General features: G+C 40.6%; 1 protein-coding gene across 3 annotated transcripts in view; it reads right to left on the bottom strand.

Moving 5' to 3' along the window:
- Nucleotides 1-2,254: 2,254 nt before the first annotated feature.
- Nucleotides 2,255-22,393, bottom strand: part of LOC117475481 (serine incorporator 1-like) — a 33,400-nt gene continuing 13,261 nt past the window's right edge. The window contains exons 7-12 of one of the 3 annotated variants that reach the window (XM_034121704.1): nt 20,995-21,085; nt 20,298-20,505; nt 11,428-11,556; nt 8,948-9,064; nt 6,191-6,334; nt 2,255-2,310 (exon numbers count right to left, since the gene is read on the bottom strand). In XM_034121704.1, coding sequence (XP_033977595.1) covers nt 9,019-9,064; nt 11,428-11,556; nt 20,298-20,505; nt 20,995-21,085 — 474 coding nt within the window. In that variant the 3' untranslated portion in view covers nt 2,255-2,310; nt 6,191-6,334; nt 8,948-9,018. Of the gene's footprint in view, nt 2,311-5,752; nt 6,335-6,669; nt 6,722-8,947; nt 9,065-11,427; nt 11,557-20,297; nt 20,506-20,994; nt 21,086-22,393 lie in introns of those variants that run through there. The other 2 variants (XM_034121703.1, XM_034121705.1) reach the window with 2 other exon arrangements.

Below are 22,393 nucleotides of genomic sequence, written 5' to 3'. Positions count from 1 at the left end.
GCCTACTTTCAAATGAATCAACACAGCACTTGGGGAGTCCTCTGCACATTTGAAGGGAACGAAATACAATTAAAATGTACCCACTTTGAAATAAATAAAACCTATAGCTGCACCCTAAAAATAGTTAACTGATTGAATTATGATGAAGATCGTCAGCTGTCTTCCTCTTCCGTGTTTCTCCTCGATACGTAAAGGCTGCAGCACCTTTGACAACTTCTCTCCACATATCAAACATCCCGGTAAGCATCGTTTGCTGTGAAAGCAGATAACTCTAACCACGCAGAATTAAATCCTGTGTTCCTCCGATACTTTTCTTTTCTTTGATTTATCCATAGTTCGCTCATCCTAATTTGTTCCTTAATGACCCCATGATGTGATTATGTATATCTTAAAACCTTTAACAACTATATTTAGATGTTCACAAATATCTACATTTATGTATAAAATACATGTGTAGCAGTTAGACAAACATAATCAATAGATTATCTCATTAATACCTATTTTATATATTAAAAAAAAGTTTACTAAACCACCGTTTGTTGACAAAATGATTTGGGTTGAAAGTTATACTGTTGTGTCTCAAACGGATAGACTAGGTTATTAATTTATTTGCCTAATAGTTGCTTAAAATGCTACAATAACATTTGCAATTCGTTTTTAATCTGCCATGTACGATCTCAATAATAATAAGTGTCGTCAATTCGCTTTTAATCTGCCATGTACGGTAATGTCTCTCAGCCACCGTAGTGTCGTGTCAGGTGGGCGTGTCGTGTAGTGTCGTGTACTGGCCGCGGCCGCAGCTAGACCATATTGCTAATTTCAGCTGCAGAAACCATTCAACTATTAACTTATTCAGCTATTTCAGGACAATGAGGCTATCAATGTTGTTTTTTAAACCTTTTCTTTTAAATATTAAGCTTCTTCACTATTTTTCCTACTCTGCAATGCATTTGAGCTGTAACAATTTTGATTCAATCAGCCTTTTCAACACATGATGGGAAACTTTCAACTTTTTCTAAATATGTTATACTTTTTTAAATGTTCAGCTTTTTAAAGTCTTTTTTTAACATGGAAGTCATTGCAATGCATTTGAGCTGTAACAATTTGATTCAAATCATTTCACTTTTCTGCATTTCTCTGCTAAGTTCAGCAACACACTGACTTGGTCTCTGTAGTTAAAAGCAGCTACCATTCAGCTAATAACATATTCAGCTTTTTCTGCATTTTCAGCTAAATTCAGCCACAAATGTTCACAGTTTACAGCATTCGCACGCATTTTCTGCAGGAAATGCATTTTCTAGTTGTATATAGTTGAACAAACGTTACATTTTCTCTGCTAATAATAACAAGACAAAAAGATCCAACTATAATTTTATATGTTATTATGGATTGAACATGAACCAAAGTGCTTGTATTGGCAGATGATCCTGTGCCACTGTGAAATAATGAGTTATAATGGAAACAATTACAAATTGTTTTATTGATCCAGTATTGCTATGATGGCACTCTCTGCACGGTGGAGGAGTTGGGAGTCATTCTTCAGAAGCAGCTCCTTTAAGCAGCTCATTTATTATGAGGGTCAGACCAACGTTCTTCTGCGGGGGGGCGACGAGTCATGTGAATACAACTATAGACTAGGATTGTTCCAAGATTTTAAATCTGTTGCATGTCTTACCTTCTGGATCTTGTCATAGGCCTGATCATGCTGCCTACCAGATCTGGCCAGTCTGGTCTTGAGCCCGTTGACCATTTTCTCCATATGCTCACGCTGCCGACAGAAAGCCCTATAAAATTCTCCTTCAACGTCACTTTGCTCCACCTAGAAAACAACACAAGCAGACTCCCAATGAGACTGGGACCGAATTTAACCCCTGCACTCTTTAGGAGCCCCTATTCTGCTGATGTTCAGGTGTATATCAGTATGTAGTGTCTCTACTTTAAAGAGTCCTCTCCTGCTGATGTTCAGGTGTATATCAGTATGTAGTGTCTCTACTTTAAAGAGTCCTCTCCTGCTGATGTTCAGGTGTATATCAGTATGTAATGTCTCTACTTTAAAGAGTCCTCTCCTGCTGATGTTCAGGTGTATATCAGTATGCCATGATATGTTTGGCTGCTTCACAGGGATTTTGACTTTGACACCATGTTCAGGGAGCATGTGGAAACTTGGGCATGCCTTCGTACACGGGTAGAGGCACACAAGCAGGGGTCGTCAGGCTGTCACCACTGGGGCACAGACTCCGACAGATTTATTGGCTTACAGTAATCCATCTAGATCTGAGCTGTCAAAGCAGGCAGCAGCAGAGCGGCAGGCTGGGGGATGAGAAAGAGAAACAGAGGATGTGAAAATGAGTGAAGGAAATAGCCAAAGTAAATGGGAACTCAAAAAATGTATAAATGCAAAGAGGAATAGAGTACTTGATGTCATTTTCGTTGACCTGACACCTTAAAGGCGCCCTATTATGCTTGTTCCTTTTCCTGTTGTGTGTTATATAGGTTTTCTGTGCATGTAAATGGTCTGCAAAGGCTAACATCCCAAAGTTCACGTCAGAGGGAGTTTCTCTCCAACACACCCGCTTAAATTAACAAAAAGTCTTCCAAATATAGATTATTTCACAAGTTTAAAGACTACTTCTACAGCACCATGTCAGGCCGAGAGGTTCAGAAATGAGAGCAGAGAGGATGAAAAAGTGTGCCAAATTTTTTCTTTTTGCTACTTGCTAACTTTAATCTGATAGTTATTTATTTTTTATGTCAGATAATGCTGCATCGATAAGTTAACTAAACGATTTTTAATGCAAACATTTCAGAAAATGTTGTTTCCAAACTCTCAAATATGGAGATTACCTGCATTCCTTTTAAATATCATATTTTACTGAATGTCTTTGGATTGTGGACTGATAACACAAGACATTTAAAGCCATCAGAACTTTGAGAAACTGGGATGGAGATCTTTAATGATAAATGTATCATCATAAATAACTGTTAGTTGTTGGAGAGAGAGTTGTAGTAGAACATTTTGGTTTGCTATTACGAGAACGTGTGGGTTAATCTGCGAAAAGGCTTTTGTCCGCGGAGTCATATTGACTGAAACCTGGTGGCGGACAGACTTCAGCTCCCACCAGAGAAAGCTAACAGCAGGCCAGGGGGACCCCGGCTTAGAGAGTGCACCATACACCCACCAACACTCTGTGTGTCTGAAAACTGATGTGGGTTTATTTACAAAAACAAATGTGGATAAAAACATGGGAAGTTCTGCTCTGATTCCACAGTTTTCCACTTAAATATTTGTATTTGCTTTATAAATAAATACAGACGCCAAATATTTATTTCAACGAGATACTGCCATCTCCATAATTCACCACAGTTTTCATGATGTTTGAATCGTGATATACATTCAAAGCTAAAGCTGTTGCGTTAGTATCAACATGTGTATGTCTCTCAGCTAAATAAATGGCATTTTAAAGTCATTAACTAAACCAGGGGTCTGCAACCTTTTTGACCAAAAGAGCCATTTTACCCCCTTTTCCAACTCAATTCAAAACCTTTATTTATCCAGGTGAAATCCCATTGAGATCAATGATCTCTTTTTCAAGGGAGACCTGCAGCAGTAGGTTCCACATGAAGACATAAAAACATAAACAACAGAACAACAAAAGGACATCATACAGCAACAATTACAGGGATTACAATTTACATATCTATCCACATGTACAGGTACCAACAGCATCTGATTGTGTAGCATCCAACCGAGCTTTAAAAACATGTAGTGGTACCAGATTGGTCATTTTCCATTCTTTTTGCAGACTGTTCCAAGTTAGTGGAGCTGCACATCTAAAAGCTTTCTTCCCTAAGACAGTCCTAGCACTTGGCACATTTAATAAAACCACAGCATGCGATCTCAGGCAATAACTACTTTCAATTCGCAGAGAGATCAGGGAGCAGATATAAGATGGTAGTTTATCCAACATGGCTTTGTAAATGAACGTGTACCAGTGACTGAGCCTCCGTACAGTAAGTGATGGCAAAACCGCCTTGGTTACAGTCAGTGTACAGTGATGTGTAAGTGCTTTACAGTTTGTCACAAATCTCAGTGCACTGTGATACGCAGCATCTAACTTGCTCAGGTAATTGGCAGGTGCATTCATATATAACAAATCACCATAGTCCAGCACAGGTCAAAAGGTCACAGAGCCTTTTCCTGGCCTCAAGCGAGAAACAGGACTTATTTCTGTAAAAGAAACCTAGCCCAACCCTCAGCTTTTTAAGCAGGTTATTGACATGAAATGTAAAAGTGAGACAGTCATCAAGCCAGATACCCAGGTATTATAGATATATACTATTTGTTTTGTCTGGAGCCGCAAAACATATTTGATAGCTTATAAAGTTGTATTTATTGTTATATCACAGACACAAACTACAGTTTTTTTGCATTTATTATGTATTACATTATAAAACTGTTAACCTCTAATAAGAACAAAGAACTCTTATAAGGAGAATTAAAAAAACAATACACAGGCCTACTTTCAAATGAATCAACACAGCACTTGGGGAGTCCTCTGCACATTTGAAGGGAACGAAATACAATTAAAATGTACCCACTTTGAAATAAATAAAACCTATAGCTGCACCCTAAAAATAGTTAACTGATTGAATTATGATGAAGATCGTCAGCTGTCTTCCTCTTCCGTGTTTCTCCTCGATACGTAAAGGCTGCAGCACCTTTGACAACTTCTCTCCACATATCAAACATCCCGGTAAGCATCGTTTGCTGTGAAAGCAGATAACTCTAACCACGCAGAATTAAATCCTGTGTTCCTCCGATACTTTTCTTTTCTTTGATTTATCCATAGTTCGCTCATCCTAATTTGTTCCTTAATGACCCCATGATGTGATTATGTATATCTTAAAACCTTTAACAACTATATTTAGATGTTCACAAATATCTACATTTATGTATAAAATACATGTGTAGCAGTTAGACAAACATAATCAATAGATTATCTCATTAATACCTATTTTATATATTAAAAAAAAGTTTACTAAACCACCGTTTGTTGACAAAATGATTTGGGTTGAAAGTTATACTGTTGTGTCTCAAACGGATAGACTAGGTTATTAATTTATTTGCCTAATAGTTGCTTAAAATGCTACAATAACATTTGCAATTCGTTTTTAATCTGCCATGTACGATCTCAATAATAATAAGTGTCGTCAATTCGCTTTTAATCTGCCATGTACGGTAATGTCTCTCAGCCACCGTAGTGTCGTGTCAGGTGGGCGTGTCGTGTAGTGTCGTGTACTGGCCGCGGCCGCAGCTAGACCATATTGCTAATTTCAGCTGCAGAAACCATTCAACTATTAACTTATTCAGCTATTTCAGGACAATGAGGCTATCAATGTTGTTTTTTAAACCTTTTCTTTTAAATATTAAGCTTCTTCACTATTTTTCCTACTCTGCAATGCATTTGAGCTGTAACCATTTTGATTCAATCAGCCTTTTCAACACATGATGGGAAACTTTCAACTTTTTCTAAATATGTTATACTTTTTTAAATGTTCAGCTTTTTAAAGTCTTTTTTTAACATGGAAGTCATTGCAATGCATTTGAGCTGTAACAATTTGATTCAAATCATTTCACTTTTCTGCATTTCTCTGCTAAGTTCAGCAACACACTGACTTGGTCTCTGTAGTTAAAAGCAGCTACCATTCAGCTAATAACATATTCAGCTTTTTCTGCATTTTCAGCTAAATTCAGCCACAAATGTTCACAGTTTACAGCATTCGCACGCATTTTCTGCAGGAAATGCATTTTCTAGTTGTATATAGTTGAACAAACGTTACATTTTCTCTGCTAATAATAACAAGACAAAAAGATCCAACTATAATTTTATATGTTATTATGGATTGAACATGAACCAAAGTGCTTGTATTGGCAGATGATCCTGTGCCACTGTGAAATAATGAGTTATAATGGAAACAATTACAAATTGTTTTATTGATCCAGTATTGCTATGATGGCACTCTCTGCACGGTGGAGGAGTTGGGAGTCATTCTTCAGAAGCAGCTCCTTTAAGCAGCTCATTTATTATGAGGGTCAGACCAACGTTCTTCTGCGGGGGGGCGACGAGTCATGTGAATACAACTATAGACTAGGATTGTTCCAAGATTTTAAATCTGTTGCATGTCTTACCTTCTGGATCTTGTCATAGGCCTGATCATGCTGCCTACCAGATCTGGCCAGTCTGGTCTTGAGCCCGTTGACCATTTTCTCCATATGCTCACGCTGCCGACAGAAAGCCCTATAAAATTCTCCTTCAACGTCACTTTGCTCCACCTAGAAAACAACACAAGCAGACTCCCAATGAGACTGGGACCGAATTTAACCCCTGCACTCTTTAGGAGCCCCTATTCTGCTGATGTTCAGGTGTATATCAGTATGTAGTGTCTCTACTTTAAAGAGTCCTCTCCTGCTGATGTTCAGGTGTATATCAGTATGTAGTGTCTCTACTTTAAAGAGTCCTCTCCTGCTGATGTTCAGGTGTATATCAGTATGTAATGTCTCTACTTTAAAGAGTTCTCTCTGAACCTTCACCCCGTCAGCAACATATCGGGCGTAGATCTTCATGATGCTCTCCTTAAGTTTTTTGGGCTCCTGGATTAAGCCCACACAGTTCTGGAGGTCTGCCTTTAGCCGCTGGAGATGTGTCTCCCGGTCTTTCAGCTGGACGCACAAAACATTTAGGATATTTCATTTTTTAACCACATCTTTCTTTTGGGAATGTGTAACTGTAAAGAGTTATTGGGGTCTTTAATAATTTCTACACTGGAAACAAAGCGGTGCATAAATTAGTTTTAAAGTTAAAGGAAAACTTCGAGCCAAAATGATCGGTTTGATTTCAACTTCTCCTGGCATTTAGTTATATAAATGAACAAAATGTTTCATCAGTTAGACAAATAAAGTGAGTATCTTCTTTAATGAAGACCATTTTGTGTTACTGTCCATCCCCTTCTGCTTAGCAGCGAATCAAATGAAGCTATCATCATCAGGGATGCAAACTTGTCACCTTTCGGCAAAATTCGCCGTTTTGAATCCAAAATAGGTCGTTTGTGTGATTGAATATTTTGGGACCCGGAGTAATCTGCGGCCGCGAGCTGTTATGTGCCATCATGACACGCATGGTGTTCTTTTTTTTTATATTATAATGAAGCGCGAGCTGTGTGCTCGAGTCTTCCTGCCTGTCGGCTCTGCTCATGGATGTATAATAAGGCTCTGCTGCTCCGGGATGAGGGTCTAGCTTCAGCAGCTACATTACCTACGGTGCGTTCGTTAATATTAACTGTGCGGTCCGGAGTCACTGTGGCACAGACTGGACCGCTGGTGAACAGCTATTAGAACGGGCCGTTCAGGTGTTCAGAGCAGAGCTCCCTGTCGGAGCGGCAGAGCGTGATGTGCACTGAAAAGTTTTTCTGTCACAATATTATTTAATGAATCGTTGAGCTCGCTAACTAGCATACATTGTCACTATCTGCTAACGTTAGCTTTAGCCTTCGTTTTCAAATAGTTTTTTTCATAGGCTATAAACGGAGGTGGTATAAGTATATATCTTGTACTTGAGTAAAAGTAGAAGCACTCAGATCTTGTACTAGAGTAAAAGTAGAAGTACTCAGATCTTGTACTTGAGTAAAAGTAGAAGTACTCAGGTCTTGTACTTGAGTAAAAGTAGAAGTACCAGAGTGTAGGAATACTCTGTTACAGTAAAAGTCCTGCATTCAAAATGTTCCCCAAGTAAAAGTAGAAAAGTATTCTCATCAAAATATAGTTAAAGTAGCGACAGTAAAAGTAGTCTTTGTGCAGATTGGTCCATTTCAGAATAATATATATGATATGTTTTATAATGATTGATCATGAAAGTGTTCTCAAAGCTGGTAAAGGTGCAGCTAGTTTGAATGACTTTGTATACTTGTGAATAGCTTGTGAATTTACTCCAGGTGGAACTAAAGTCTGATTTAACACTTGATTAGATTTCACATCATTCATCCACATCTGTAAAGTAACTAAAGGTATTAAATACATGTAGTGGAGGAAAAGTACACCATGTACCTCTGAACTGTAGAGGAGAAGAAGAACAAAGTAGCAAAACCGGAGGAGCCAGGCATGGAGGGAGGTGGCAGAGACAGTGGTAGTTTTTCTCCTGTTTGGAGAGTTTATATCCAGTTTACTTCGGGCTTTTTTGCTTCGTATGTCGGGGGCGGGAGATTCATGTGATTGGTTGTTGGTGCCTTGCTCGCAAAAATCCCCAAGCTTCAGATACGCCCACCTCCAAGATTTTTTTAACGCTGCTGTGTGGACGGGCCGTAAGACCCTCTTCTTTCGGCAGGCCTTCCAATAAACTTTGAGCATGGTACACCTGGAGTATTGCCATTTTTATCGCTATCTCCGACTTTTATTTTATTTATTTATTTTTATTTTATTTTATATTTAATTTTTATTTAATTTTGTTTTAATTTTGTTTACATTTTTAATTTGTATTATTATTATTATTCGTTTAATGTCTCAAATTGTATCAGTGTCCTTTGCTGTGAAGCGCTTCGAGATTTGTCTTGGCAGATGACAAGCGCTATATAAATTAAATTAATTATTAATTTATTTATTATTAAGTATCTCAAAATTGTACCCAAGTATAGTACTTGAGTTTATGAACTTACTTTACACCACTGGCTATAAAGATAGAAAGACTAAGCCTTGCACAGAGGCATGAAAATACATTTTCAAAATGCTCAACAGTGCTGCCAAAATTATAAACTGACTGCTACACAATTAAAATAAATGCTTTTATACATTTCTATTAGATGTGACTATTTGGCGTTTCTGTTATTAACTGCTTTAGTTGTTCTGACTGCTAAAATCCTCTGTTATTCCTCTATAGTGTTTGAAAGTGTTTCTCACCTTCTGCGCCATCTTGTGCATCTCCTTGTTTCCATTCCTCACTTTGAGCCTCAGCTCGGAGACGCTGAGCTTCAGCTGAGTGTTGCTGTGACCGACCTTAACCAGCTCCTTCTGAAGCTGAAACACAAGAAACATCTCATCACTGAAACCATGCAGGCAGAGAGAAACAGATTCTCTGAGACTCACAGTGTCTTTGTTACCCACTACCAGAGATGGCAAAAGTACACACATCCTTTACTCAAGTAGAAGTACAGATACTCGTGTTTAAAATACTCTGGTAAAAGTAGAAGTACTGACTAAACTTCTTAAAGTAAAAGTAAAGAAGTATGGGCTTTGAAATGTACTTCAGTAAAAAGTACCCATAACTACCATCTGTTTTAAAGAGTACCTGACCTCCCTTTATATTAATAGAACAATAATGTCATTGTTAGCTAATGAATGTTTCCATGCTGAACAACGGCAACATGACAACATTTTCATTGGTCCCTCTTCTTTAGAGAAGACCAGGAAATGATGGATACACGGATCGTGTTCAAATCAATAGGCACGCAATGACTCTAAATAATAATGATCACGCCACTAAACACACATTCAAACTAAAGGAACCAGCCTGTTTGGAAAATGTAAGAAGTAGAAAGTACAGGTATTTGTGTTCAAAATGTGAGAAGTAGAAAGTACAGGTATTTGTGTTCAAAATGTGAGAAGTAGAAAGTACAGGTATTTGTGTTCAAAATGTAAGAAGTAGAAAGTACAGGTATTTGGGTTAAAAATGTGAGAAGTAGAAAGTACAGGTATTTGTGTTCAAAATGTAAGAAGTAGAAAGTACAGGTATTTGGGTTAAAAATGTCAGAAGTAGAAAGTACAGGTATTTGGGTTCAAAATGTAAGAAGTAGAAAGTTCAGGTATTTGTGTTCAACATGTAAGAAGTAGAAAGTACAGGTATTTGTGTTCAACATAAAAGTAAAAAGTTGAGTAAAGTACTGATACCAGAAAAATGTACTTAAGTACAGTAACAAAGTATTTGTACTCCACTACTTCCCACCTCTGTTTACTACAAGTTACTTTAAAGGTCACATAGCTCATGCTATTTTTAGGCAATAGTCTCAGATGTATAAAAATATATAAAAAACATGTCTATGAAGTGTTTTGCTCAAAATACCAAACCGATCACCCATTCTAGCCATGCCTCATATCCCTCTATTTCACTTCCTGTTTCAAAAGTGCTGATTTGGGTATAAAGCTTTAACAAATAAAAATAAATTGATACAAAATAAAAAAGGAGGGGTCTGAGCTCATGCGGGACCCGGCAGCTACTGTCTAAACTAAATGCTGCCGTGATGAAACGCCATATCATGGATTATCAAGGATTATTTCTGAAACAGTATGGAGCTCAAAGGCTTTCTCTCTTGCCGGTTATACCACAAGGTGAGTTCCTTTTTATTTCCTGCTTCTTCACACACATGCTCTCCAGTACAGGTTAGCTCTGAGTGTTAGCGATGCTAATGTAAACACCGACCATATTACGTCCAAAACAGTCGGGCATTGTTTCTGATAGCAACGTTTCTCATAGGGCCGTGGGTGTAAAGCTAGCCTACATTTCCGATATGACGTTATATCGGACGCAAATCTGGATCAGCTCCGTTGTAGCCCCGTTTTTAGAGATTTGGGTATGGAGGAAAAGAGAGGGTTTTATTTTCTGACGCTGCGTGAGTTCCCCGACACACCGGGGACACATATTTATGTCTAAAAGACATCAAAAAGTGCATTTAGCATGATAGGAGACCTTTAACTTTAAGCTCCTGGTCACTAACGTTTGGACAATGACTGTTTTAGTTTTTAGAAAACGTTCTCCTGTCCTGTTGGGGGGAAGGAGTTTTAGGGGAGGACTCACTCACTTAAAATGAAAAATTGCTTATATTCTCATTATCTACATACAGACATTGTCAATACAGAGGTTTGTATCGTTTAAGGCAAATTAGATTTAGGACTTGTTTTTAAATCAATATTCTGCGCACACTCGCTATCCGGGTTTTTAGCATTTATCAAATACATTTTTTTTTAAAAGGAATTACTCAGTATTTTGAGCTGCTACTTTAGATTAAAAATATTAATTTCATTTAACATGTATTCAAGACAAATTATGACCAATTAAGGTAATATTCTCCCCACTGACCAAAAACCTTACATTTTGCATTAATTGGAAGCCTTTAGTCTAATTCCTTTACTTTTTTCAGGGTCTTATGTTTATACTTTCTTTGTGATTCATACAGTAAATCTTTTTGTTTGTCTATTTATGTATTTCTGCCAGTCTCTCTAACGGTACGTCCACACGGCAGCATGTGTTGAAGCTTGCCGGTGGGCGTATCTGGCTCGCGACCAACAATCAATCACATTAATCTCCCGCCCCGGACATTGTAAAAAATTGTATTTATTTGTATATCAAAACCAATGCTGGATTTGAATGTTAAGTCTAAAGCCACCTTGTTCTGGCTAGTCTCGTATCCAGAGACGGTCCTCTCCAGATCCTTGTTGTTGCTCTCCAGCGAGCGGATCTCATCCAGAAGCCTCTGCCGATCCTGCTTCGGGTCTTTGATCTCATCGATCTGTCTCTGCAGACACAGTCACACAATCACATGTTATTTGCGTCAAATGTTTGACTTTCATTGTCAACTATGTTGCACCTCATTTTTTCAAATTTAAAATATCTAAAATAGTGCTTCTGATATCCTTTATAGTATAATGTATAATAACACAGGTTGGAGTTTTACATGACATCTCTTAAAACTATCAAATGACCTGTATGGTAGTTTTATAATACAAAATATCCCTAAACTTAATGACAGTGCTGAACATATCACATGAAAAAACAAAACTTTAATACAATTATTTTTTAAACTTTAAAAAATCTTTGGATATATGGTAGAATGGACTCAAGAGCCTTTCAAATTTGATTTTACTTGAAGTGCAGGACTTAATCAAATGATTGTAATGACATCAAGTTTGTCCGTAACATAGTTGACAAACTGAGTAGTGAAAACATCCTTTCCCTTAAAATAAAATAAAATAAAAAAATGTTTAAGCTTTGCAACCAGTGGATATGTTACACTGAGGAATATACTAACTTGAACCACTGATTGTTCTATTGAGAAAGAACACTTTCTTTGTACTGTTTTGTTGATGTGAAATGCACCCTAAATTATAGAATCACTCACACAGTAATAACAGTAAACGGGCGTTACCTTGTGAACAGAGATAAGATCGCTCTTAGCCTCGTGTTTGGCCTCCTTTCCGGTCAACATGTTGTCAGTCATTTTTGTAGCGTTTACCGTTTAGTTCCGAGAAAATACAGAAAATGCAGTAACGCTTTTTCAAATGATACAAAATTCGCGCCTGACAACCAGTGTTGCCAACTCCACGAGAAGGGTCTAGCTGCGGCCGCGGCCAGTACACGACACTACACGACATCCCGGAGAATGAATCAAAGTCATTATAAAACCCTGACCAAGCAGCAACATGTTTGATATTCATGTTCTCAGGATGAAGTGTAATAAGTGGTGATCCCTCTCTGTGACTTTACGTCAGTTTAAAGGGGCCCTATTATGCTTTTTGGGGATTTGGGTTTTATAAACTGCTTTTCTATGGGCATAGATATGTCTCATAATTATTTGTGTGAACAGAAAAATAATTTGTGTGTAAATATGTGATTTGTAAATGTAAAACACCATCCACAAATGCATTTAAAAGATTTGCAAACTCACAAATAAATTTGCAAATGTAAAACGGATCTGCAAATAGACTAAATATTTTCACAAATAAAAAAAAGATCTGTGAATATCTCTTTAACATTGACAACTTTCAATCAGGCATTTGTGAATTATGCACCCCCATCATGAAATGCCCCCCTTGTCACGGGAACGCGCATTTCTAAATGACACGTTTACACCTTAAAACGATGTTTAAAACGAAAAGTAAACGTTCAGGGTTTTTATTAATGGTAATTTTCAGACTGTGAGTTGTTTAGTGGTAGCTCATATAGTCTTGATTCTTGTGGTTAAACTTTTCGCTCCGTATTTGATGGTAGTGGTGTCGAAATTCATTCGTCACTTCCTTTTCAGTTTTTTTTTTTTTTAATCTTTTTTTTTTCTTATTATTGTTACGTCCTGTCTGTATACACGTGCTTTAAAATGTATTGTTTCATTTTACATATTTGTCATATAATAATCAAAATATATGTTTACAAATGTTACATAGTCTTTGTCAGCATATTTTTGCCACGTTATGCACCCCTTGCTATCTTACATAATAAAAGTGTCACATTCATGAAACTTGCTCCATTCATTGGTACTAGTCCTACAACCATACCCTGAAGAATGCTTGAGGGTGGGATTAATACAAACATCTTTTTGGGTGGGGTGCATTCTATGACAGGCCTGGTTATCACAATATGCCCCCCCTTGCTATCTTACAAAATAAAAGTGTCACATTCATGAAACTTGCTCCATTCATTGGTACTAGTCCTACAACTATACCCTGAAAAATGCTTGAGGGTGGGAATAATAGAAACATCTTTTTGGGTGGGGTGCATTTTATGACAGGCCTGGTTATCACAATATGCCCCCCCTTGCTATCTTACAAAATAAAAGTGTCACATTCATGAAACTTGCTCCATTCATTGGTACTAGTCCTACAACAAGCTAGTTTTCGATTTTTTTATATAATCATTCTGACCTCAGAAAACTACAAAGCTTTCATTTCATGATGAGGGCGTAATGCGGAGGGATTTTTGCCGACGCTCATATTTTCAGTGTTTCCGTTTCCTCTGTAGTATTTATTGGGTTGTTATATTCAGATATGAATAATAGAAACTAGAACTAAATGTTCCGTGTGTGTCCTCACTGCTTGTTCACACACACAATAAGAATCCTTACCGGAGCTTCTGCTGTTTACACCGCTGCGTCCGTGCCGTGCGCTGTGACTCTCATGCGCTCTCTACATTTAATTCATATTTCAAATGTTCATTTTTAAAGTTTTATTTTATATTTGATGTGAAGCACAACGTACCATGCTGTTATAATAACGCTCTTTATCAGCCTTTGAAACTGAAACCATTTTGGAAAAAAAAAAAGAATAAAAAAAGAAAACCCTAACCCATACATACATATATATATTTATAATCATAATGTATCATAAACGTGCGACAATTAGTCGACTAATCGCCTTAATTGACGACTAGAAAAATCTTTAGTCGAGGGCAGCCCTACTGAGGAGTACCTGTCTCATAAACACAGGTAGTGTTGTGCACCGACAGAAATGCTAGAGAGATGCATGTTATTTACGTTTGCTTTCTCTCATTCCAGGCTTCCTGATTATTTTCACCTGTGTCTCCTGTACTCATCAATGTCAGCCCCGCCCCTGATTGGTCCCACCTGTGTCTAGTTACCCTGTGCTTATATTCCCCTGTCTCCCAAGTGTTCTTTGTCAGTTCGTATTGTCTCTTGCTATGGTCAGGTCTATGCTCTTTGTACTCTTGTAAAGTTTGATTCCTCACTACGTGAGCGCTTTCATTTTGTTCCTCTATTTTTGTCATCTCGGTTAGAGATTTGATAGTTACCTTTTTTGTTGTTCATTGCTGTATTTTGGAAAATAAAGTATCTTACTAATACTTTACCTCTGTCTCCCGGGTCGTGCAATTGGGTCCTACATCCTAAGTGTCTGAGTTCGTAACAGAACGAACTGACCATTATGGACCCAGCCGACCCAAGAACACTTCACGCAGCGCTGTCAGCACAGGGCGTGAAGATCTTTCATCACGAGGAACAGCTGGGCCTAGTCAACCAGGAAATACAAGAACTAAGAGGACGCCAGGCCGGGATTCAGGAAGCATTATCCACACAGATGCAACAACTGGCTGTCCAAATGAATCATTTTTTCACTCACCAACAGACTGCTCCTCCGGTGACGTCATCCACAACTGAGAGGTTGCCTGTCAATGCTCCAGCTGATTTCCCAAGTCAGGCTGTTTCTTCCCCTTTACGGCTGGCTCTTCCGGAGAGATTTTCCGGAGATTCTTCTAATTGCAGAGCCTTTTTGGTACAGTGCGATCTGCATTTTCAACACAACCCAGGAGCCTTTTCATCGGACCATGGTAAAGTGGCGTTTATTGTGTCTCATTTAACGGGAAGAGCTGCAGCCTGGGCTACTGCAGAATGGTCAAGAGAAACTGAACTATGTTACTCATTGACCGATTTCATAGAGACTATGAGTCGTATTTTTGACCACTCATCGCCTGCTACAGAGGCCAGCAGAAAACTTTTTCATATACGCCAGCTCAACCGCCAGGTGGTTGATTACGCCATCGAGTTTCGCACAGCAGCAGCGGACAGCGGATGGAATGTTCCGGCTCTTCGTGACGCCTTCATGACGGGACTTTCGGAACCGATAAAAGACCAGCTGGCTCCACTGGAGACACCCCGGGATCTGGAATCTCTCATCGCCGTGGCCATCCGGATCGATAACCGTCTTCGGGAAAGAGAGAGGGAGCGTCGACGCAACCGAGACGTTATTCCCAGCTCCCAGAATGCATCTTGGTGGGTCGCGCCGCCAGCCGAGGATGTCCAGCCCATGTTACCACACCGTCAGAGGATTACACTTCCGAATGACTCCGGGGAATCCATGCAGCTGGGAAGAACCAGGCTTTCTCTGGAGGAGAGGCAGCGCCGTCTACGGGAGGGTTGTTGTTTCTACTGCGGCCAGTCGGATCATCAACCGATTATTTTGGGGTTTCCATGGCTAAAGATCCACAATCCTCACATTGACTGGCGTTCAGGGAAAATTAAGGAATGGGGAGAGGATTGTATGGGCAGGTGTAAACTTTCACAACCTGTTAATGCACCAACAGACTCTCGTAAAATCATTATAGATCACCCCGACTATCCTGATCTACAGAAGGTACCTTCCTGTTACCATGATTTAAAGGAAGCCTTTAACAAATCCAAAGCCATGTCGCTACCTCCTCACCGAGATTTTGACTGTCCCATTGATCTCTTACCGGGAGCCCCCATTCCCAAGGGGAAACTTTATTCGATTTCGAGACCTGAGAGAGCAGCAATGGACGAATACATTTCCTCTTCACTCAAATCAGGAATTATCCGTCCTTCATCTTCTCCAGCCGGAGCGGGATTTTTCTTTGTGGGAAAGAAAGACGGGTCTCTGAGACCTTGCATAGACTACAGTCCACTAAATGACATTACGGTGAAGAACCGCTATCCTCTGCCACTCATGACATCTGCCTTTGAACTACTTCAAACTGCCAAAATATTCACCAAGTTAGATTTAAGAAATGCATATCACTTGGTTAGAATAAGAAAAGGGGATGAGTGGAAGACAGGATTCAACACTCAGAGTGGTCACTATGAGTATCTAGTAATGCCCTTTGGACTATGCAATGCACCGGCTGTGTTTCAAGCTCTTGTGAATGAGGTTTTACGGGAATTTTTGAATATTTCAGTGTTTGTGTATCTGGATGATATTCTGATTTTCTCCCCAGACACTAAGTCTCATGTTAACCATGTCCGTCAGGTTTTGCAGAAACTGCTAGAGAATCAGTTATATGTCAAGGCAGAGAAGTGTGAGTTCCACACAAAAGAGGTATCCTTCTTAGGATACATAATCTCACCTAATCATATGCAAATGGATCCGGCTAAAATCAGTGCAGTATCCCAGTGGCCTACACCAGACTCCAGGAAGAAGGTCCAACAGTTTCTAGGGTTTGCTAACTTCTATAGGAAGTTTATTAGGAATTTCAGTTCTGTTGCTGCCCCTCTACATGTTCTGACTTCTCCTAAGGTTCCTTTCAAGTGGACTCCCCAGGCGGACTTCGCTTTCCAACGTCTCAGAGAGAGATTCACATCAGCCCCCATACTCACCATTCCAGATCCCCAGCGCCAGTTTATGGTCGAGGTTGATGCTTCCAATGAGGGAATTGGAGGAGTACTGTCTCAACGTTCTGCAGAAGACAACAAGATGCATCCATGTGCTTACCTGTCGCGGAAACTGACAACGGCAGAGCGGAATTACGACGTGGGGAACAAGGAACTGTTAGCTGTAAAAGCTGCCCTCGAGGAATGGAGACACTGGTTAGAGGGTGCAGAGCAGCCGTTTTTAGTCTGGACAGATCACAAGAATCTGGAATATATAAGAAAGGCTAAGCGTCTCAACTCCCGTCAGGCCAGGTGGACACTATTCTTTAGTAGGTTCAATTTCACCCTCTCTTTTCGTCCCGGGTCTCAGAATCAAAAACCCGATGCTTTGTCTCGTCTTTATGATCCGGAACCACTTGCGGTAGAGCCCAAGACCATCCTTCCACTTAACCGTGTGATCGGAGCCTTTTCCTGGCAAGTGGAGTCGGACGTAAAAAAGGCGAATGTCAAGAATCCAGCACCTAGCGAGTGTCCCAACAATCTGCTGTTTGTTCCTGAGGCTCTTCACTCCAAGGTCATCCACTGGGCTCACTCATCTGTGCTTTCGTGCCATCCGGGGGTAACAAGGACAATGTTCAGGATACAACAACGTTTCTGGTGGCCAGCCATGAAGAAAGATGTGGCAGAGTACGTAGCGGCTTGTCCGGTGTGTGCGTGTAATAAGACCTCATCACAAGTCAAGATGGGCTTGCTCCAGCCCCTGCCGATTCCCCAACGTCCTTGGTCACACATTTCAATGGATTTTGTGACAGGATTTCCTTCATCCAGAGGCAAGACTACGGTCCTAACAGTGGTGGATCGATTTTCAAAGATGGCTCACTTCATCCCATTGACCAAGCTTCCCTCTGCCAAAGTCACCGCAGAGGTCATGATGAATCACATATTCAGGATCCATGGATTCCCTGATGACATTGTTTCCGACAGGGGTCCACAATTCATTTCCGTTTTCTGGAAGGAGTTTTGTCGACTCATAGGTGCCACCGTCAGCTTGTCATCAGGATATCATCCTCAGTCAAATGGACAGTCGGAGCGTCTGAACCAGGAACTAGAGACTACGCTACGTTGTCTCGTCTCCCGGAACCAGACTACCTGGAGTGACCACCTCACATGGGTCGAGTTTGCCCACAATACTCTTCCTACGGCAGCCACAGGTCTCTCTCCATTCCATTGTGTCAATGGTTTCCAGCCTCCATTTTTCCCTAACAACGAGGAAGAGGTGAGGGTTCCATCGGCTCATGCCATGATCAGACGTTGTCGACGAGTTTGGGCTGGTGCTCGCCAGGCTCTTCTCCGAAGTTCAGCTCGGATGAAGGCTGTTGCAGACGTCCATCGCAGGGTCGCTCCCTCCTACAGACCAGGCCAAAATGTTTGGCTTTCCACTAAGGACTTACCACTCCATGTCGCCTCAAAGAAACTGGCTCCGAGATTTGTGGGTCCTTTCCCGGTGTCCAGAGTCATCAACCCGGTGTCTGTACGCTTGCAACTCCCCAGAACTATGAGAGTACATCCGACGTTTCACGTCAGTAAAATCAAGCCGGTGTACGAGAGCACACTTGTTCCCGCCTCCAAGCCCCCTCCACCGCCCGAGTTCTTTGAAGGGGGTGAGGTTTACAAGGTCCGTAAGCTACTGGAGGTCCGTAATAGGGGGAGGGGGAAGCAATTCCTGGTAGACTGGAAGGGTTACGGTCCTGAGGCTAGAAGCTGGGTAGCTGTGTCATTTATCGTAGACAAGACGCTTATCCACGATTTTTACAATCAGCCTGGGCCATCAGGAGTTGGCCCTAGAGGGGGGGGGTACTGTTGTGCACCGACAGAAATGCTAGAGAGATGCATGTTATTTACGTTTGCTTTCTCTCATTCCAGGCTTCCTGATTATTTTCACCTGTGTCTCCTGTACTCATCAATGTCAGCCCCGCCCCGGATTGGTCCCACCTGTGTCTAGTTACCCTGTGCTTATATTCCCCTGTCTCCCAAGTGTTCTTTGTCAGTTCGTATTGTCTCTTGCTATGGTCAGGTCTATGCTCTTTGTACTCTTGTAAAGTTTGATTCCTCACTACGTGAGCGCTTTCATTTTGTTCCTCTATTTTTGTCATCTCGGTTAGAGATTTGATAGTTACCTTTTTTGTTGTTCATTGCTGTATTTTGGAAAATAAAGTATCTTACTAATACTTTACCTCTGTCTCCCGGGTCGTGCAATTGGGTCCTACATCCTAAGTGTCTGAGTTCGTAACAGGTAGTTAGTAAGAAAACATTTGAATGGAACTTTATCTGTGAGGCTGTTGCCATTAGCCGCGTTCACACCAAGTACTTTGCCGTACTTAGTGCCGGCACTCAGTGCCCCGGCACTAATTACCCCAGGGCACTTAGTACAGATCGCGTTCACACCGGAATAAGTTCCCTGAGGGAAGATTATGCAAATGAGCTGCTGACGTCACTTCGTCTTCTTCTGCTTTGGGTTTACTGGCAGGCCGCAAACCACTTCACGGTGTATACTGCCACCCGGAGTCCCCGGCCGGAAGTCCCCGGAGTTGGGGACTGGCTTCAGTAGAAGCTGCTGGGACTCCCAGCAGCTTCTACTGAAGCCTTCTGAGTAAATCGCCAGAACGCCGACACCTCCTCATCTCCACCGCTCCCATGTTTTATTTTGTGTTGCCATAAGTTAGTCTCTCTGCGTTTGTGCGCTGGGCGAATGCTAATGCTAATAATGCTAATGCGAGGATAATAAAATGGCGGCTCTACAAAACATTTCAGAGTTTTACGGGGCGTGGTTTGCAATTCGCCCAGCCAATCAGAACTGGGGCACTTTTTTCCCCCAGGAAAGTACCATCTCTCAGCAGGCACTAAACATGGGGGTAAAAGTTCCCGGCTTGAAGTACTCTTTTTGGTGTGAACGCGACATAAGGGGTACTAACAGAACTAAACGCGAAAAGTACGGGGAAAAGTACTCCGGTGTGAACGCGGCTATTGAATATTAGATTTTAGTTGAAATATATTTTTTAAGTCACAGTGTTCGTCACAGGTCACATTGTTATTTCATCTGTTTGTTTATGACAGTGAAGAAGGCTTGCATGTGATGTAATGAAACCTCCGGGATGATGAGCTGTGACAAACACCCACACTAACTAAATCCTCTGAGTTAAACCACTGTGTTCATATTGAAAGCGTATCAAGACTTTCTGTCCTCTTTGAACACGTGTCACTGTGCAGTTAGATGTGGGCAAGCCGATCAATAATCAATTAAAACCTGTGATTCGGCCCATCACAGCTACACTTCACATGATGCTCATGGGAACATTTTTGGACCTTGTGGGAAGTTTGTGAATGAAAATAGTTTGCATGAGGTGATCTCATTGTTTCTAATCTCAGCCTACCTTGAGTAAAGGATGCAGAGGACAAAGATGGCGAGCCCCACGATGCTCTGGGCATCCCACCACGGCAGGTAGGGGGACGTAAGGACGGGCTCCTCTGTGTCCGGGCCCAGGATCAGCACCGCCGTCTGGTTCTCCATCTCCAGAGGGGCCAGGGTGGGCACTGCTATCTGCTGGAAGAGGCTCAGCAGGCTGGGGTTACACTCTCGATCTGAGGGGGGGGGGGGGATTAAAGAAGCACGGGGGGTTTAAGTAGAAAGGGGGACAGTTATTGCTTGTTATTTTCAGACGTGTTGTTGCCTCTCATATGCCTTAAAAACACGTTCTTTGGAAAAACAGACATGAGACATGAGATCCTTGAAAGTAGCGTGAACATTTGACTTAGACCATATTAAATCAATAGTAATGCTTTGTGTGTGTGAATACTTTTGCACATTCTATGGAGGAATTAAACATGTTGCTCTGCTGCAGGCACAACATAAATCATGCTTTTTGAACAAAACCACAAAAGCATATCAAACGAAAGGTATAAGTCAAAGTCTTATGACGTAGAAAGAGGCTATTTCTTTCAAAAGAACACCAGAGACAGAAACACCATCCGGTTCCTTGGTTGTAGCGAATGGATTCCTATTGTTTCTGCTCATTCCTAACTGAATCAATGTTTACAGCAGTAATTCACGCATGCAGCAGACATCCTCACCAGGTTCATTAGTCATGGCGGACCAGGTGAGATACATGGTGTACAGGGTGATGATGGAGGACTGCAGGAGACCTGAACGGGTCTGCGACTCCTGAGGATACACACAGATCAAATAGGCAGACAATGAAACATAAATAACATGAAATACTCCATGATAACTGGGCCAACTTCATTCACTCTTATGTTGTTAGTTTAGTTATTTATTTTCTTTTTAAAGCAGCTGGAATTCCATTTGAAAATGAGGTTCAGATTGGATGCAGTAATTAAGGACATCTTTAGAAGTTGAATAGCAAGTCAGCTTAATTTGAACTACACCTTTATTTAGTTGTTGTGGTGGTGATATGCAGTGATTAACAGAAACATGTAAGTTGCCCCTGAAAGAACAACAATAACATAGAAACAAGTATTTAAATCAGACTAGAATACAATTGAATGTTTATGATATATGGTGGAGTTCAGAGTGCTCACCATGCTTGTGTGCAATTTCTCCTCTCAGGATGCTTTATACTCCTCATAGTAACTTGAGCTAATTCCTATCTTTTAACGTATACCGAAAATAACATATTACAACATTACACTTGTGTAATGCATTTTGAGATTTGTCATGTTCCGAATCATCTAACTAGGTTTTAGGTCACATATCTCTCCTTGTGTCAGATCATTGGCTGTGGCTCAGTGGTTAGTGTGCTGGACTTCGAATCAGGGGATAGCAAGTTCGAGTCCCACTGCAGTCAGCATGTCGTTGTGTCCCTGAGACACTTCACCCCAAATTGCTCCTGTGGGGATTGTCCACAGTACTGAGTATGTAAGTCGCTTTGGATAAAAGCGTCTAACAAGTGACATGTAATGTAAAAATCATTCTCTCCCAAATATAGTCACATTTAAGGATTCATGGAAAGGACTCATCTTTAGAGTAAGAAACGTACTGCTTGCCCTGTGCAGGATACAATGAATTAGCCTTAACTGAAACTATTAACTTGTTTCACATCAGTTACATTGATATATACAGGGGTGTCTTCTGTTCCTTTTTTATAAAACCAACAATCTGTCTGTGGTTTTGCTGATACTGAGGAGTAACTTGTTCTTAGAGCAACACTGCAAAGACTTTTGACCCTTTCTATATGAAGTCACTATTGTGTCCGGAAGATTATGGCGGTTTTGTCTGCAAATATGTAGTTCAAAACCCAAAGGGCTTTTTAATCTGTTCAACAAATGTCACCCGAACCCGACAGTGAACATTGAGCCCAGCTGGAGTTTCAGTTTCACACGTTAAAATGCAGACATCAAAACACACACAGCTGCGAGGTTAACAGTCACAACAGTGTTATCTTTTGTTGGGATATTTGTAAGTTGATGGAAATGGTGAGAATACACAGATGGTGTACACAAAGGAACGCAC

This window comes from Trematomus bernacchii, unplaced genomic scaffold (assembly GCF_902827165.1).
Source record: "Trematomus bernacchii unplaced genomic scaffold, fTreBer1.1, whole genome shotgun sequence".
Classification (NCBI taxonomy): domain Eukaryota; kingdom Metazoa; phylum Chordata; class Actinopteri; order Perciformes; family Nototheniidae; genus Trematomus; species Trematomus bernacchii.
The sequence above is the reverse complement of the archived record's forward strand: the minus strand, read 5'-3'. Positions and strand labels throughout refer to the sequence as shown.